The sequence below is a fragment of the Emydura macquarii genome, unplaced genomic scaffold, assembly GCF_026122565.2.
Source record: "Emydura macquarii macquarii isolate MOO-44397 ecotype Brisbane River unplaced genomic scaffold, CSIRO-AGI_Emac_v2 contig_2422, whole genome shotgun sequence".
Lineage (NCBI taxonomy): Eukaryota > Metazoa > Chordata > Testudines > Chelidae > Emydura > Emydura macquarii.
The window spans coordinates 33,686,756-33,703,921 of NW_027132559.1; the positions used below are offsets into that span (position 1 = coordinate 33,686,756).

The 17,166-nt window shown below is 37.6% G+C and overlaps 1 protein-coding gene across 5 annotated transcripts in view; it reads right to left on the bottom strand.

Moving 5' to 3' along the window:
- Positions 1 to 17,166, bottom strand: part of CDK14 (cyclin dependent kinase 14) — a 464,786-nt gene that overhangs the window by 102,523 nt on the left and 345,097 nt on the right. For all 5 annotated transcript variants that reach the window (XM_067562226.1, XM_067562222.1, XM_067562224.1 and 2 more), the window contains one exon: positions 15,928 to 15,976. In XM_067562226.1, the coding sequence (XP_067418327.1) occupies positions 15,928 to 15,976 (49 nt within the window). The remainder of the gene's footprint in view (positions 1 to 15,927; positions 15,977 to 17,166) is intronic.

Below are 17,166 nucleotides of genomic sequence, written 5' to 3' on the forward strand. Positions count from 1 at the left end.
CATGGTATGAAAGAGGTAGGCAGATCTACATGGGGAATCAAAGCTGAGTATTTAGACATGCCCCAGTTTTGACTATTTAAAAAAAAAAAAATCTAAATTATTTATGGGGGTGCCATTTATGGGCCAGACTTCCAAAAGAGCTGAGCCACTTTTGGAGCCGGACTCCCACAAAAACACACTCTAGCAAACGCACACGTCAGCTCCCACTGAGGCACCACAATAACCGGGCAGACTTTCAGAAGAGTTCAGCATGTTGAGTGTGTGAGATAAACTGAGCTCCTTGTAAATCTGGCCATAAGCATCACAATGGGAGCTGCTGGTGTGGAGCACTTTTGAAAATCTAGTTGCTCAACTGGTTGGTGATTTTAAAATAATCAAAGAAGACAGTCCCACAATTGAAGGATAGACAAGTAGACAGAGGTTAGGAGAAAAAAGAACTGTAAACAGTATACAATATATATAATTTATACACAAGTCATCTTGATTCACTGAAACCAGCATGAAAGATGGGGGCATTCAAAAGGAGTTTTGTGGATGAGCTCAGGAAACTAGTCCCACGCACTGGAGGCCAAATGGGAAAAGGAACAGAGGTGACTGTGGGAGAAGCTGACAAGCTTGAGAGCATGGATAGAACAGAGGTGGCGAGAGACAATACAAAGCTCAGCCAAGGAGGCTAAGTAGGAAGGAGCAGAGTTATGCAGAACTCTGAACAGGATCACAAAAAGCTTAAAGGTGATGGGGTAGTAAGTGAGGAGCCAGCGGAGGGATCCAATGAGGAAAGTTACATGATCAAATCAACAGACAAAGAAGTGGAGTTCAGTTTCTACATTTTGTGTGGACAGAGGAGTGCAATGTGCATGCTTGGGAAGAGAGGAAAATACTGCAGTAATCAAAGTGAGATATAATGGGCTAGAACAAGAGATTTGGCTGTGGGGATGGAAAGAAATGAACGGATCTTGGAGATGTTGAGAAAGAAGAAGCTGTAGAATTTAAATACAGCCTGGATGTGTGGGACAAGGAGAGAGCAGAGTTTAAAATAATCCAAGATGGAGGGCCTGAGTGAGGCAGGATAGTGACGTTAACAATGACAGAAAATGAGGAAAAGTGCGGAACTTCCAAGGGAGTCCCAAGTAAGTAGTGAGTAAAAAGACAGAGTAAGGACATAGTATAAGTCCCTATATCTGTTAGCAATTAGTTATCCACATGATACTGCACCTGATGTGGGTCGGTGGATGTACTACTCTGCAAATTATGTTTCAGGGTCCATTTCTGCTGATACCACATCATTCCCATTTGTACAACTTTCAGGGTCACTATCATTAGGATGATTACTAAAACCTTTGCCAGAAGTGGGCCATGACAGATCCCACGTCCAGCAGCATGGCAGTACTGCTAACTCTGCTCTTCCAACAATAGATTTTACCGGGGGACAGTGATCAGTGCTCTGCTTATTCTGCTTATTTCCCACCTCCCCAACGTGTTTGTTATTGTTGTCATACAGAAGTTCTGATCTCTCTATTTTAAACCATTATAAACCAACGTCATGGTACAAATAAAGAACGGCTTATGAAAACTAACACTGAGAAGGAGGGAAAAGGCCAGCCCAGTGGCACTGTCTGCACTGCCGCCCATGAACCGAGAGGCTGTGTGGTCCAGTGGACAGGGCAGTGGACTGGAATGAGGAGACATGGCTTCTACAACCAGCCCTACCGCTAACCTGCTGTGTGACTTTGGGGATGTCTCAGTCTCTCTGGGTCCCCGTTCCTTGGTTGGCCATCTATTTAAACTCTGAGCTCTCTGGGACCATCTCTCACTATGTGTTTGCTCAGTGCTTAGCACAATATGGTCCCAATCACACTACTGTATTATAAATAGTGATAATACTGATCTCTCACTCTGCATGCAGGCAGGCTGTGCAAACACTTTGGAAATCATAGGTGCAAGGTAACAGCATGGTTTTAAGAAGAGCTGTGCTGCTGTGGAAGACTTCCTGTACTTGTTGAACTGTGAAAGTTTACCTTTCCCACAACAGACATCACTGAGCAGGAAAACCATCTCCGGGTTATTGATACTACAAATGAAAGATTGATCCTGCGTATGGGATCACAAATGTTGCAAATTTCCACCAATTTACATTAAAAACTCTCAGCATTCTGTATCAGTATGCTGACAACGTGGGCCTCCTTCGTGCATCATTTAGAATATAAACAAGTACAGGAAGAAGTCCTTACTGGAATTCAGTTAGTAGGATTCTACAGATTTCTCTGGATCCGTATTTTCCTATAAAATTCAAAGCTATTTGAGAGAAGTTATGGTGTTGTCACAGGAGTTTGCAAATGTGTTACACTGCAGTCCTATACAGCACTAATTAAACAGAGTAAACCTGAAAAATCTGTCTTGATGGGCATTTCAGCTCAAATCTAGTGCTACAGAAACCATATTTTAATTATTTTTAGCTGCATTTATTACTGAAAAAGATCCAGGATGTAAGAAACCTATTTCGTTTTCCAGAATATGCTGTGGAAGTTGTCATCTACATAATACTGTGATCGACATATTAGATATAACAGACAGATCTCACAGAACCATGCCCTGCCCCAATTGGATGGGTCAGTGAACATCCTGGGTCTGCTTTTCAGAACTGTTAAGCACCCACAACTGTAGCTGAAATCAATTGGAGCTGTGGGTGCTCTGAATTTCAGAGGGGAAATCAAGCAGCATAGGCAAATGGTATTAATGAATAAAGGAAAGTACTGACATTAAAACTGTGAGAGTTGACAACACTTCAAATATTATTCTGAGTATAATGATATTTGGGGTGAAATCCGAGACCCACCAAAGACAATTGGAGTTTTGCAATTTAATTCAATAGAACCAGGTTTTCACCCTTGATGCTTTTCTTCAAGCCCCAGCTCCGGGAAGCAAGTGATTATATGAGAATCTCAATTTTCTTAAAAAAAAATTTTTCTACCCCTCATGGTTGCAGAATAAAGCTTGAGTGCACCTAAAGGGCTCAAAAATAAGGCAAATAAAAAGAACTCCAAAATTATTACTTTTTTAAAATCTCATGATGTTTAAACCAATCTTCATGATTTTTTGGGGCCTGACTCACGATTTTGGGAGGTTTGGGACTGTATTTGTGTGGGGCACTCTCATGAAGTACAACCACTATTAGAGAAAACATAGCTTGAAGGTCATGAAAATCTCACTAAAGGAGGCAATACAAAAAGAAGGCTGAAGTGACAGACCATTCTTAATTCATATCATCATGAGAGAAGTCATTAGAATGGTCAGCTGATTTCTCCGGCTTTTGTCAGTTCGGGCCGTGACCTCAACAATAGTTCAAATTTGATTCTGGGTGTTCAAAACAAAAGCAAGCACTAGATTCGCAAGAATATTTTAAAGATGCATGTGTCTGTTTTTAAATTTTTTCATTTAAAAAATCTGCAGTAGGAGTAGGTGTTCACAAATATAATCTGAAAAATTAGAAGTTTCCCTTATTTTTATCTCAAACCTGCCCTCACATAACAACAGCCATTATAAAACAAACACAGCTGGCATCTTTATTGGTTTATTCACTGAAGGATTTAGCTGGATGAACATCACAAAGATGGTGGCTGATTTAATTGAATTTATGATTAAATATCCTCCAGTGCTGGAACTCTGAAATATCAATTATTAGGAAATATGAATAATTTTAAGGAAAATTCTTATTTGGCACTATTTGTAAATCAAGTCTTGTGGGAGTAAATGCAGCTGAGGTACTAGCAGACAGTGGATATACTGTACTATAAATAACTGTTTATAATAACACAGCAGAACTTTTTGAGAATTAACATTTCTCTTCATGTACAGATAATAATGCCATTTAGGTATCAATGCTTTGACTGGCAACTCCTAAGACATTCTGCTAAAGCTTTTTTTTTCTAAACTGAAATTAGAATTTATTGATCAGAGGACAACTTAACTGACCTAGTAACTTCTATCAAAATTAGATAACTTTTTCCCCTACAAAGTTTTAATTTTTGAAGAGAATTTTATGGGCTTTTCATTAAGAGCCAGAGTAAAGTCTATTGTAAAGACCAATACCAAGAGGGATATCATAATTTTAGCACAGAATTTATGCCTTAGGATATGGAATTGACTCAATGCCTAAAAGAAAAAGGTCAGTTCCCTTTGGAATCACTTGCCTCTCTGCCCTCCAGCGATAACAGGTGCACCAATGCTACACTGAGTCTCTTTATTCACAGTGTATTGCTGAAGACATATAATCTATCCTCTCCAGTTTAATGCAGTGGCAAGAACAATTACCTTATTTCTGCCCATTGTGACAAGCAGGTCAAGTGGGCACTGAACATACACACCTGGGTTTAGAGTAACTCATCTTCCCACAGGCAGAATCTCTTCTAAGCTTTGAAACAATATCTTTGAACTTTCTAAAAATGATTTGTCTGAAGGCTTCATTTAATCTAATTAGCAAAACTGTTAATCTAATAGATATGTTTCAAGGTTTAAAATAGATCATCATTTTACATTAATTATGTACAATGCCATTTGTTAACATATCACTAATTTGAAAGAACTGCATGAGAAAACAAGAAATCTGTTTCCTTGTGTTAAGTGGCACTAATTTATTGCCATAGGCCCTATGCCACAGCATTCAGAGACAGACCTCGAAGGCTGGGCTTGAAGGAGCAACAGCCAGAAATGTGGAGGCAGAAGAAGAAAGCTACATTTTCATTTTTCCTTGGCATGAATTGCAAAGGATTCTGGAACATGGTCACATGAGGTTCTGGAATATAGAGATTAAATGAGGAAAAGGTGGCAGTTTAAAGGTCATGTCACTTTATGAAAACTGGCAGTCAAAGAACACTGAAAAACCCTGATCAAACCACCATAAAGATCAGTTATAAATATTTGTCAAAGCCAATGTGTGCTTTGATATGGTCTAGCACTCCAAAGCCCGTGACTGCTGTGGTGCATGACACCACTTCCAAAAGCTAGCAATTGCCCATTGTCTTTGGCTAGAATAACAGCAAAATCATGAGGATTTTCAGACTGACTTTAGGCTAGCTGCAGAGGTGATACAACTTATGTGCAAGGTTGGTTATTAGCTAATTGCACTAAAAACACTCCTTTCCAAGTTGATATCCAATGGTTAGGTGATAAGCAACGATGAGAACCAAAGAAATGTGGGAGTTGAAGAAAAATGTTCTATGGTATACTATGGTGGACAAAAGAAAATATAAATCCCCTCCTGTTGACATCAATAGTGGCTGTTGGGTGCTCAGCACTTTTGAAAATCAGCCTACCTTTTCTCAGGTGGCTAATTGTTGGCAGTCATTTTTAAATATTTTGGCCTTGCTGTCCACAGAAATGCAAATCAGATACATAACATGACAGCTTTCTAAATCACAGCACATCCTGTGCTCCTAGGGGGACATGAATTGCACAGACGTGCATCTAAATATGGCTCAAAGAGACAGAATTTTGTAGACAATGTCATGCTCTAGAAAGGAGAGGTTTCAGCCAATGCACAAGCCATCCTGGATTTTGCCTAAAAAAAGAGGCTTTAATTAAGATTGTGAGGATAGAGTAATAGGAAAGCTTATTGCTAGTGATCATGAACTACTAGAATTCAAAGGAAAAAACCATTTCTTGGACTATAGAAATATTGAAGTAACACACCACAAGAAACATCATTTGGGAAATTAGTAACACCCCCATATGAGAGGGGAAGTGTACAAGAAAGCAGGAATGACTGATGTTACTTTTAAAAGAGACTTGTTAGTTTACCATATTTGAAAAGTAAAGAAAAGAAATAGAGTCAATCAGAAAGTAATAAAAAACTTTATTAAAGAGCAAGTATTGGGAAAATTCACATTTGGAAACACTGAATAAATACAAACAAATCTGTGTGATATTCACATATACTTCCCAATACTTGCTCTTTAATAAAGTTTTTTATTACTTTCTATTTCTATCTTTATTTTAGAATTCTTTATTCTATTCTTTATTTCTGTTCTAATAGAAAAATAGAAAAAAGAGGAAGAATCTGTGTGATATTCACATCAAGACCTTAAGAAATTACTTAATGAATTCACCAAACCAATGCAAAGTACTTTTCAAAAGTCATGATGGAGTTGATCATAACAGGATTTTGGTAGAAAAGCAAATGCAGAACCAAACATTAAGAAAAAACTGAGGGCAATCTTGGCAACCTTTAGCTGGCATTCTAATTTCAAACCCTAGTAAAATAAATGGAATTGACATTAAGAGAAAAAAATTGTAAGTAGATTAAAAAAAAAAAAGGATAAGCAACAAATTACAAATAAACAAAAAATCAAAACAAGACAATCGGATCACTTTTTAAAATAGACTTAAATGTCAGTGGATCAACATAATGTAGTAGATGTAATATATCTGGACTTTAAGCATTTGATGCAGTGTCTCACAAAAGTTTGCTCTAAAGACAAACTCACATTCTCTTGGATCTGAGCACTGTCACATGGACTGAAAACTGGCTAATAGACCATAAACAAAAAGGGGAATGATAACTGGCCATGTACGGAGTTGGAGGGGAAGTGTCCAGCTGTGTGCCCCAGGGATTAGTGTTTTATCCCATTTTATTTAACATCTTTATTAATGAAAAAGACTAAGGGATAAACAGCACATTTACTCAGCTCACTAAATTACTAAATTAGGAGGTGTTGCAAATACCAGTGAAGACAGAGACATTAATACAAAAGGGATTTATAAAAGTGAAATATATGGGCAGAAAACAATGGGCAGGATTCAGCATGGAAAACTGCAGACAAATACATCCATGGGAAAATAATCCCAAACACAGATATTTAGTGGGACGGAGACACTAAAAAGCACTAATACTCACAGAATCTAGTCTAATATTAGAGAATGAACTGAACATGAGCTTACAATGCTATAAGGCTGGGGGAAAAAGCCAGAATGGTTTTGGGATGTATTTGCAGAGACATCATAGATAGGAAAGCAGAAAATAGTACTGATAAAATTGCATCTAAGAAATCATGTACAGTTATTAGTACTAGAAAGTAGTTTTTAAAAGTGGAAAAATTCAGGAGGAGGATTAATATACTTATTTTGGTTAAATAATGACTAAGGAGGTATACCATAGTGGTCTGAATTACCTAAAGCATATGAACATCTTATATGGGGAAGGAATGTTTAAAGGTAGTGTAAGGAGGTATAACTAGGAACAATAAAATATAACAGAGTAAAGTGAAATTGTGCTTGAATATCAGGATATTTATATTCTAACAGACCTCACTGTCAGACTGTGGAATAATCTCCCAAAAGAAGTGATGTCTCATCAATTGAATCATTTTGAATTAGAATGGGCTTCCTCCTCAAAATAAACTGTAAGCTTTGGCACTGGAGATTATAGAACCTAAATAGATTTTGTCAGTAATTTATTTCTATATACAAATATTCATACCACCACCACCACCAAATACTGAGACAGTGCTTTCCAACTGTAGATCTCTACTCTTGCTGAGTTGGGCTGTGGATGTAGTGGGTCCAATTCTCATTTGCGCTCAGGCTCCTTTTTATTGGCAGGATGATGTAAAAGGACCCTGAAGTGGGTACATTTGACACTGATAGAGCAATGTAAAGTGCCCTTAGTCTATGTGAGAATAAAATCCAATAAATGAAATGATGAAAAATGTATTAAACTGAATTTACAAAAATAATTTAACACTTGGAACAAAAAGTATTTAATACTGAAATAATGATGATATAAAAGCACTTATGACAAAAATTCTGGTTACTCATCTTTGAAAGAAAAAAATGATTTATGCTGTGTCAACTCAAGTGCTCCTCCTAGTGTTAGCATTTTTAAAATATTTCTGACATGCCCTAAATCAGGGGATTGTGAGGTTATTTGGGGGAGGGTCACGAGCTGTAAGGTTGGTATGGCATGGGGGTGGCATCACTTTTTTGGGGGAGTCATCACTGCCTGAAATATTTTCAAAGAGGGTCCCAGCAAAAAAAGTTTGAGAATTCCCACCCCAAACATTACTACAGGTTATATAAGCACTGTGCATTGAAATATTAACAGCAAACACCTACAGTAATGTAGCACTGTAAAGAGTAAACCTTAGTGATATCAAGCATTGGAGAATTTATTTAAAAAAAAAATATAATATGCCCTTTTTTGTCAGACAGTAAATGATCATCGTTCTTTGTGTCACATGGCAGTAATATATGCTGTTTGTAATAATACACTTCTGAACACTACACAAGTTATGCATTGTTCCTCATGGACAAGCCCTTTATCACTCAAGAAATTAAAAAGGAGAATTTTATAAATAACTTTTTACTGAATTTTGCAGAAATAAAAACCTCAAAACATTTACAATGTACCAAAACCATGCAAAGAAGGAAGCCAACAAATGATAGAGATTCATGATTCTCCAATAAAGAACATTTTTCAAAGTCTATTCAAGTCTTTTTTCCCCCCAGTAGATACAATCATGCTTACTCCCTATTGATAGCTGACAAGATTACTTGGTATATTGGCAGAAGGGATATATTTATTTATATAAAGCAGTTTTTTCTTACATGTTTATTCATCCTAGAAAAAGCACATTGGATTCTTAGCCCAGATTCAGCTTTAGCTCACCATCAAATTGATTGATCCAATAAATGGGTACCAAAAGAAAGAGATGTTTTATTTGTGATAACACAGTAAATTGCCTATGTTTATGTGCTTGAGAGATTGAATAATTGAAAAAAGTGGTGGCTGCAGATTTTAATAAGATGAATATTGCACAATTACAGAGAAAAGCAAAAATAAAAGTCAAGAAGTGATCAAATTTTGTCTTTAAAAATAATAGCCCATTAGGGAATACATTTTTCTAAAAACCATTTTCCAACAGTAAACTGTTAACTATTCAAGTTTGAAAATCCCACATATTCAATATTTGGCTTTTGAATCTTTTGCTAGTCCCTCACTCTTGCTTCTTCAGAGGGTTTTCACTGACTAATGGCTTAAAAATGAGAGAGTCTGCCCCTTGAATCCTACTCTTAAACTTTGCCAGACATAAGTATGGAAGGCTTCAGCTCCTGCCATTGTAAAAGGTCTTGTTTGAAGCAGAAACTTCCAGTAGTTGACGTGTGCTGTGAGGCTAAGGTGCCATATAAACAGTAAATTCCACAATGCTGGGGAATCAGGTAAACCATGATAGTAAAGAATAGACGTGCAGGGGACTGTCTAAATTCTTACCCATCACCATAGTGTGTGAGTACCTTACAGATCCTTCTGTGAAATATACACAAAGATAATTAGCTCTCTCTCCTCATCACCCTGTAAATGTTTATTATTGTGGGAAAGCTATTGTAAACTGAAAAATGGCGAGTTTTACATTTTGTTCTGATGGCACAGTGCAGATATAAGTGAACTGACCAGTGTCGGAACAAAGACAAAACACAGTTCAGATCACTCTGACACTCATTAGTAGCAACATTATCGGAGCCCTTTTACTATGTTGCTCCTGAGTGGCTGTTGCTGTTATTCACAGTAGGGAAAGTGTTCTTAGGGGAAATGTTGCTCATAAGCAGTGATTGCTCTTACAAGATGTTGCTGCAAACAAGCATCTACTGTACTTAAAAACCAAACCATGAGGAGATTATAATCTTGTAACCGGATCCCCCATACAGTAACACGTGCAGTGCAGGTGGAATTTAATATCACATGGAATTGAAAGCCAGTGTCAGTTGGGTGACAGACTGCCTTAGCCTCTTGAAAACCCTGCCAAGGAACTGCAGAGCTTAGAATAATTTTCTAATGTACATCTTACATTTTAAGTACCATGTGTATGATTCTGTAAGTTCCATGTTCTGTATCTCTGTAATTGGACACTTTAACCAAAGTACTTATTCACTGTCAGTTCGTTGTTTCACCAAAAGACCTCTCAAAAGTAAAATATATCAATTATTACATCTAGTTTAAGAGCTTCAGGGAACTGGTTTTTCACATAATAAACCTGCTGGATTTGTCTTCTCTGCCCTTTGAGTAGTTCAATAACTCTGATATTCTTGCCTCTGGTATGATTTTCCATTGGTTCTAAGTTAATATTTTGAAAAAGTTATTTATTACCTATCGCCTTATTTTGAGCAGTTGTTTTTCACCTAGACTGGCTAGCTAGAGAAGTATTAAAGTGCATCAGTCATTGTTCTATCTTTTCTACTCTGGCTTTAAGATTTGCATCTCTTGTGATCGGAGTAACTAATATATGACTTATTACCATCCTTTCACAGTGTACTATCTGTAGTGTTTTCTTTTTCTTGCCTTTGTTTTCTGTAGAAGAGCCTGCCTCACACCTGGGGGTACCATGAAAGTTTGTAAGCAGAATGCCATTCCTCTTAGTGGCCTGTCCTCGCTTAAATTCACTGACTGATCATGGTATATTTGGATTTAAGCCTTTTTAAAGATGTTTATAGACTCAGGTTTTAACTCATGTATCAGCAGCTCATTATGTATACAAACAAGATAAGGGATGCTGTTATGCTTAGTCCTGTGCAGTCTGAAATAGAAAAATGGAGGGGGAGAAAAGCTTCTTCTGAGCCAGGCATAATCTCAGTCTTGGTACTCCTGACACGCACAGATTAGCAGGAAGTGGTTTTCCTGGGGCTTGGGAAACCTGGGTTCAATTCCCTGCTCTAGGCCCAGACTTCCTGTGTGATTTGGTAAGTCACTTAACTTCTCTGTGCCTCATTTCCTCATTGGTAAAATGGGAATAGCAGCACTTCCCTGCTTCTCAGGAATGTTGTCAGGCTAATTACATAAAAGACTGTGAGGGGCTCAGCTTGTATAGTAATGGAGGCCATATAAATATTTATGCTAGATAGACTCTGTGCTTGCAAACCCATGGGATGAGGAGGAAAAGAGTAAGTATGAGGCACCATGGTCCTATTCCTCCGACACTGACCAGCACAGGCAGGAGCACTCACTGCAGCTTGTGAACATAAACATCTATGAGGTTGCACAAACGGCAAATCAAGAGTAGGACATGCTTTTCTGTCAGTTTCAAGCAGATTTAAAATATTTTTTAAAATATAGCTAAGTATTTTAAATACATCTTCTATTATACATGCTTTTTGAAGCTGTCCTAATACTGTACAGTCATTCCACTATTACCAAAGAACTGAGGCTTTCAAAAATATTTCCTAGCTATGCACCAATCGTGCAAAGACTTAGGCTATGTCTACACTACCACGTACGTCGATATAACTTATGTCATTCAAGAGTGTGAATAAACCACTCTCCTGAGTGACATCAAGGCACACTGACATAAGCAATGGTGTGGACAGCTTCTCCCGCCGACAGCTACCACTGCTCATTGGAGATGGATTAATTATGTTACCGGAAGAGCTCTCTCCTGCTGTGTCACTGTAAGCTCTCTAGTGTAGATATGGCCTTACAATCATAGAATTTAAGGCCAGAAGGGACCACCAGATCATCTAGTCTAACATCTTGAATATCACAGGTCACAAGCACCACACACTACATGCATTAATTTTAAATAACATGAGTTGTTCCATTGAAGTTAATGGAACTATTTAGATTACTAAATTTAAGCACATGCATAAATATTTGCCGGATCGGGGCCTTAGATGTCCTTTGATGTTGATCCTCCAAAGACATTAAGATGTCCATGGTTATTAACTGTTAACAGTATCAAAACAAATCTGTATATTCAAAATACTCTAAAAACTGAGCAGAGGACAATAAGGTTATACTGGGGGCTAGGGGAGGTTTAAACACTATAAGGATTTTATCCTTATTCTGACCAGACTGAAAATTTATTTTAAACAAACCAACCAACCTATTTTTGCATCATGAATGCAAAAAAATCCTGAAAAAATGAAATCAGAATTATTTAAAAATGCACTCTTAGAGTAGAAAACATTTTTTTCAAAATGTGTTAATAAATAAAGGAATACTTTCTAGGCTGAGTCACTGAGGTTTTTTAATGTTAATTTTATATCTGAATTATAAACCCTGGAGAATATAGTCTCTATAATGGAAATGTTGATATATCCTTAACTACAGACGTGCTATCTAGCACCACTCTAATACTGCACACTGACAAAGATTTACACTAGAAAAGGAGAAAATCCTTTACACATTTCAAATGTAAATGACATAATTTTTTAGAACAAAATATTTTCTATTATATTAAAGCCTTACATATGAAGCACTGAATTCTACTATAAGCATTGTCATTGCTTTCAGTCTTTCAATCCCCTCATTTATGCTGAAAATTTGCAAATCGTTTATTCATGGAGCATAGAAAATGTGTAAATATTTTTAAGAGGTTCCTTAAAAATGAGGAAGCTCTGGTTTTATTTGCATCAGACTGTCATGGGATGATGCCTTTTGTCAATTCTGATATCTTGGACCACCGTTTTGTTTTCAACAAACAATATATTTTGTAGCAAACAAAATAACAGACAATAGATGAAGGAAATATATTGCTCACACAGAGTAATGTTTTCAATTCAAATTCAATTATTATTACTTGTTATTTGTACCATGGCAGGGTCCAGAGGCCCAAGTTATGATCAGGGCTACATTATACGAGGTACTATTAAAACAGGCAAGAAGACAAAGTCCTGCCTCAAAGAATGTGCAAGCTAATTTGTTTTGTATATATCCATCCATTCATCCCAAAGAGGGGTTAAAATCCTGGAGTACAGCAGTGCTACTGCTGCCTGTCTGATTCGTAGCTATCAACAATCCCAAAACATTAACTGAGACAGCAGTTATCTGGGAAAGATTTTTGAAAACCTAGGTTTGCCCTACTCAAATCTGAACTCTTGACAGCTATGGATTTGATCTTTCTGTGGACTAAATCATGGTATTACCTCAAATCCCAATCAAAGGGTGGCATGTTGTCTCGCATACTGGAGGGTGGGAGAAGGAGGGAGAAACAAAACCATAGAAATGTAGGACTGAAAGGGATCTTGATAGGTCATCTATTCCAGTCCCCTGTACTGAGGTAGGACTAAGTATGATCTGCCATCCTGACAGGTGTTTGTCTAACATGTTCTTAAAAACCTCCAATGACGGCGGTCCCCACAAACTCCTTATGTAATTTTTTCCAGCGCTTAACTTCCCTGACAGTGAGGAAGTTTTTCGTAATGTCTAACCTACATCCCCTTTGTTGTAATTTAAGCATTGTTTCTTGTCCTATGTGCAGTGGATAATGGGAACAGCTTATTACTCAGCTCTTTATAGCAACCTTTGACATACTTGAAGACTATCATTATGTCTCCCTCAGTCTTCTCTTCTCCAAACTAAACAAACCCTTCCCCTCCACCCCCCCTCACAATTTTTTCTCATAAGTCATGTTTTCTAGACCTTTAATCAGTTTTGTTGCTCTCCTCTTTATACATCCCCTAGAATGCCATCACAGTAAGTCATCAAAGACCAACTTTAAGATTGTTCACTACACTGAGGGATATTAATAAATATCAAATAACAAGCTGCATTTTGACTTGGAATTGTCTCTCTTACCATCTCTATTATCAGTGAGTAGAGCTCTGTGAAAATAAGCTCTCGACTACAGCTATCATATATATGCCTAAACAAGCACAGCCCTCAGATATCCACTCCAAACACATGGCCAAACTCATCCATTTCATCCTCACCCATAACAATTTTGCTTTCAACAATAAACACTTCGTCCAAACCATGAGAACAGCCATGGCTCCCCTAAATTCCAAACTCTTCATGGCCCACCTTAAAGAAGAATTTCTGGAAAAATGCACCACAAAACCAATGATATACCTGAGATACATCAATGATATTTTCATCCTCTGGACAGATAACTTAAACTCCCTCAGATTCCCACTGCAACTTCAACCACCATCACTTGTCCATTAAACTCTCTCTGGAACACTCCCACACTAGCATCAACTTCCTGGACACCACAATCAGCTTCAACAAGGGAACCCTACAAACAACTGTATACAAGAAACCCACGGATCACCACACCTACCTTCACATATCCAGTAACCACCCCAAACACATGAAGGGGCATATTGGGGGCTTGTAGGTAGGGCAAAATGCACAGTACTCCACTGCTTCCTGGCCAAAGGACAGGCCTGTATTATGGCATCATGCTTCCAAATGGATGCCTAACTTTATCCAGCCCCTGCTTGATTAAAAAGGGTTTTCCCTTTTCAGGTAAGTGTGTATGTAGTGATTTCTTTCATGTTTCAATTTGCTCACCACTTTTTAAAAGTCTTTTAATAAAGCATTTAGCCGAATGGTTTAAAATCTCTACAAAATTACTATAATGATGGATGCATAATTGTGCTTTGGGAAATGTATTACGCTCTGAATCTTTAAGCTACCATGACACTTGTTACATGTATCCCATTCATTGTAGTTATTTAAGCACATTGAAAAAAGTATTGGATTGATATCCTGATGGGCCAAGTTCTCTTTTTCTATACAACAAAGATGTTACTTCCCCAAAATGCTTCATTCTTGACTTTCAGGGACTACCTTGCAGATGGGGATCATTCAGTCTCCTTGCTAACTCAGTCCTTGATCTCTGGTAAGTCTACCAGTGAGAGACCAATTGGCACCAATTATGATGTGGACTGCTGTCAACTAGGAAATAACAGGGCTGGTACAACAAAGTCTGGACCTCCTTGAAAAGCATTCTGACTAGAGCACATTCAAGATAGTGTAGGGCTCCTCTGAAAAAATATTTCTTTAGACTTACTGGCTAGAAAACCCAAATATCAGAAAGACACCTTCTCCCACTCATCAGCTCACCCACTTTAAGCCCTGTTCATTGATTTCAAAGCATAAAAGATGTTAAATCATTTAATAGGCACTCATTACACATTCTGGGCATAGCACCTTTACAACTGTGTCAGACTGGGGCAAATCTGTCAATAATTCATATCCAATGTAGAGTAAAATAAAGTTAAAGAGTGTTATAAGGAAATATATGCCCTGTCTCTTCAAAAGCAGACAATGAGCTGGATTCAGGTTAACTCTTAGAGCGAAACAAATTAAAACATACAAAAGTATGGTCATCGGGCTAGAACAAAGAGTAGATGGCCTTCATAACAGGGAACTGTTATTTGGAAACAAGATGCAAAGGTGGATTGGAAACAACTATTACGTCATTTAGAAGGACTCTAATTGCAGAAGTGGAATAGGAAAAATGAGAACCAAAACTGTTTGTCCAAAGTACAGAACACAACATTCCTGACTAGCTCTGGGAAGCATGCAATGGACATCACCGAGGAGAACACACTACCTCAGTTGCCTCAGAAGATCTCAGCTGTGCCACCCAGCTGTTCCTGATGTAGAATACACATTTTAAAGATATAACCATATATGTCGAGATTTTCCAAAGTGACTAGTGATTATTGGTGAAGCTCTGCAGACACTTTACAGTGGCTTGATTTTAAGAGGAGGTTGGTGCTGAGCATTTTCTAAAAATCAGTCCCCTTCAAGGTGTATCAGATTGGGTATCCAAAAATTGAGGCACACAACATTGTTAATCATTGAAACCTTAGCCATAAGGTAAATAGACAGACAACTTGCAAAACATGGTCCAAAGTGCCACATGAGTATTTTTGTTATAGAAATGTACATAGTACACCCAAATGGCAAAGATTAAGTATTTCGATTAAATAGTGTCAAATGGTATTTGAGGTGAAGCTGAGGCTTCATTTGAACATTGGTCAGTAAAGAAAGTTCAGAACTGATAAATGTAGCAGTGTGTGATTCTATGTTGCTATGTAATGACAAAGAAGCAAAAGGCATTGTAAATTAGCTATGGTAACTTCAGCATGAGATAGTCCATATGGATGGAAAGTCAAAGAATGCACAGAGTAAAAAAAACCAAAACTTACTTATTCCACGCTTGTCTAAGGTTTTTAGAGCTGTACTGTGTAAAGCGTTCTGTAACAAAAAGAAAGACATATTATTATCTTGTTTAATTATATTAAAAACATATACAAGCATTTTAAGTAATGGTGATTATTGGCAGTTATCATTCCTCCTGTATGCCAAATATAGGAAAAAGAACAAAGTGAGAGGCAGGGGAAAATAATCATGCAGAAAACTTTAAATAATGGAGACATTACGGGCCTTCTCATTTACACAAAAGCCACTTTCCATACATTTTAAAGCCATGTTATATTGCCAGAGTGATGCAAAGTGGCTTTAAGTGTACATAAGAATCAGGTCCTATGTTTCTTTATCATAAATACTATTCTCTGTAGTCATGACTCAATATTTCTGATGTAAAGTGAAATGAGCCCAGATTCATGTGGCATGTAGTTAAAATTGGGGGAAGCTGAGGGCTATGTTGGTCACATAAAAGTCCACGTTCTAAAAGATCCATAAACATGACCAAAGCACTGTAAGCATAGTGATGGCTTGTTTCTTTACCCACACACACAAGCTGTTTTAGCTGTAAATATTGTCCCGACCAGTGCAGGGATAAGGACCAGAGCTATTGCCCAATATTTACTCTGCAGGAGGATATCTGCTGGTGAAGGCAGGACTTTAGGAAGAACGTTGGAGTTAGGCATTATTGTTGCTTCTCTGAACAGGAGCAAATGTGCCCCAGCTAACAAGAGACGTTAGCTGGCTGGAGAGCTACATAAATAACTTCAAATCACAAACTACACCACACTGTAAACACAGCATGCAGATAAGTACTGTAATAGGCCAACTCTCCTACTGCTGTGCTGGGTGATGTGCTTTGGATAGATCTGCCTCACATTATACGCTCAATAAGATGCTACCTAGATTTCCGCGAAACCTTTAAAAGGTGAGTTTATTTTTGGAGAGTGCTGCGTATACCAAAGGACCATGAAGTTACAGCAATTTTTTGTACAGTATGATTACACCATCATAAACAACAAAATGAAAGCAACCTTTTGTTTTCAGGAGCAATTTAAAATGAGTTGAATTGCTCTTCATTTGTATAGGTAACCTTGTCACATAACTACTGGCAACTCTGAAAACAATGTACTCGGTTATAGACAACACAATAGGAAAATCCTACTGTCAATGAGAGTATTCTTCTTTAAAGTTGCAACAAAATACGGGAACAGAATGAGCTGTATGTGATCAAGAAACAC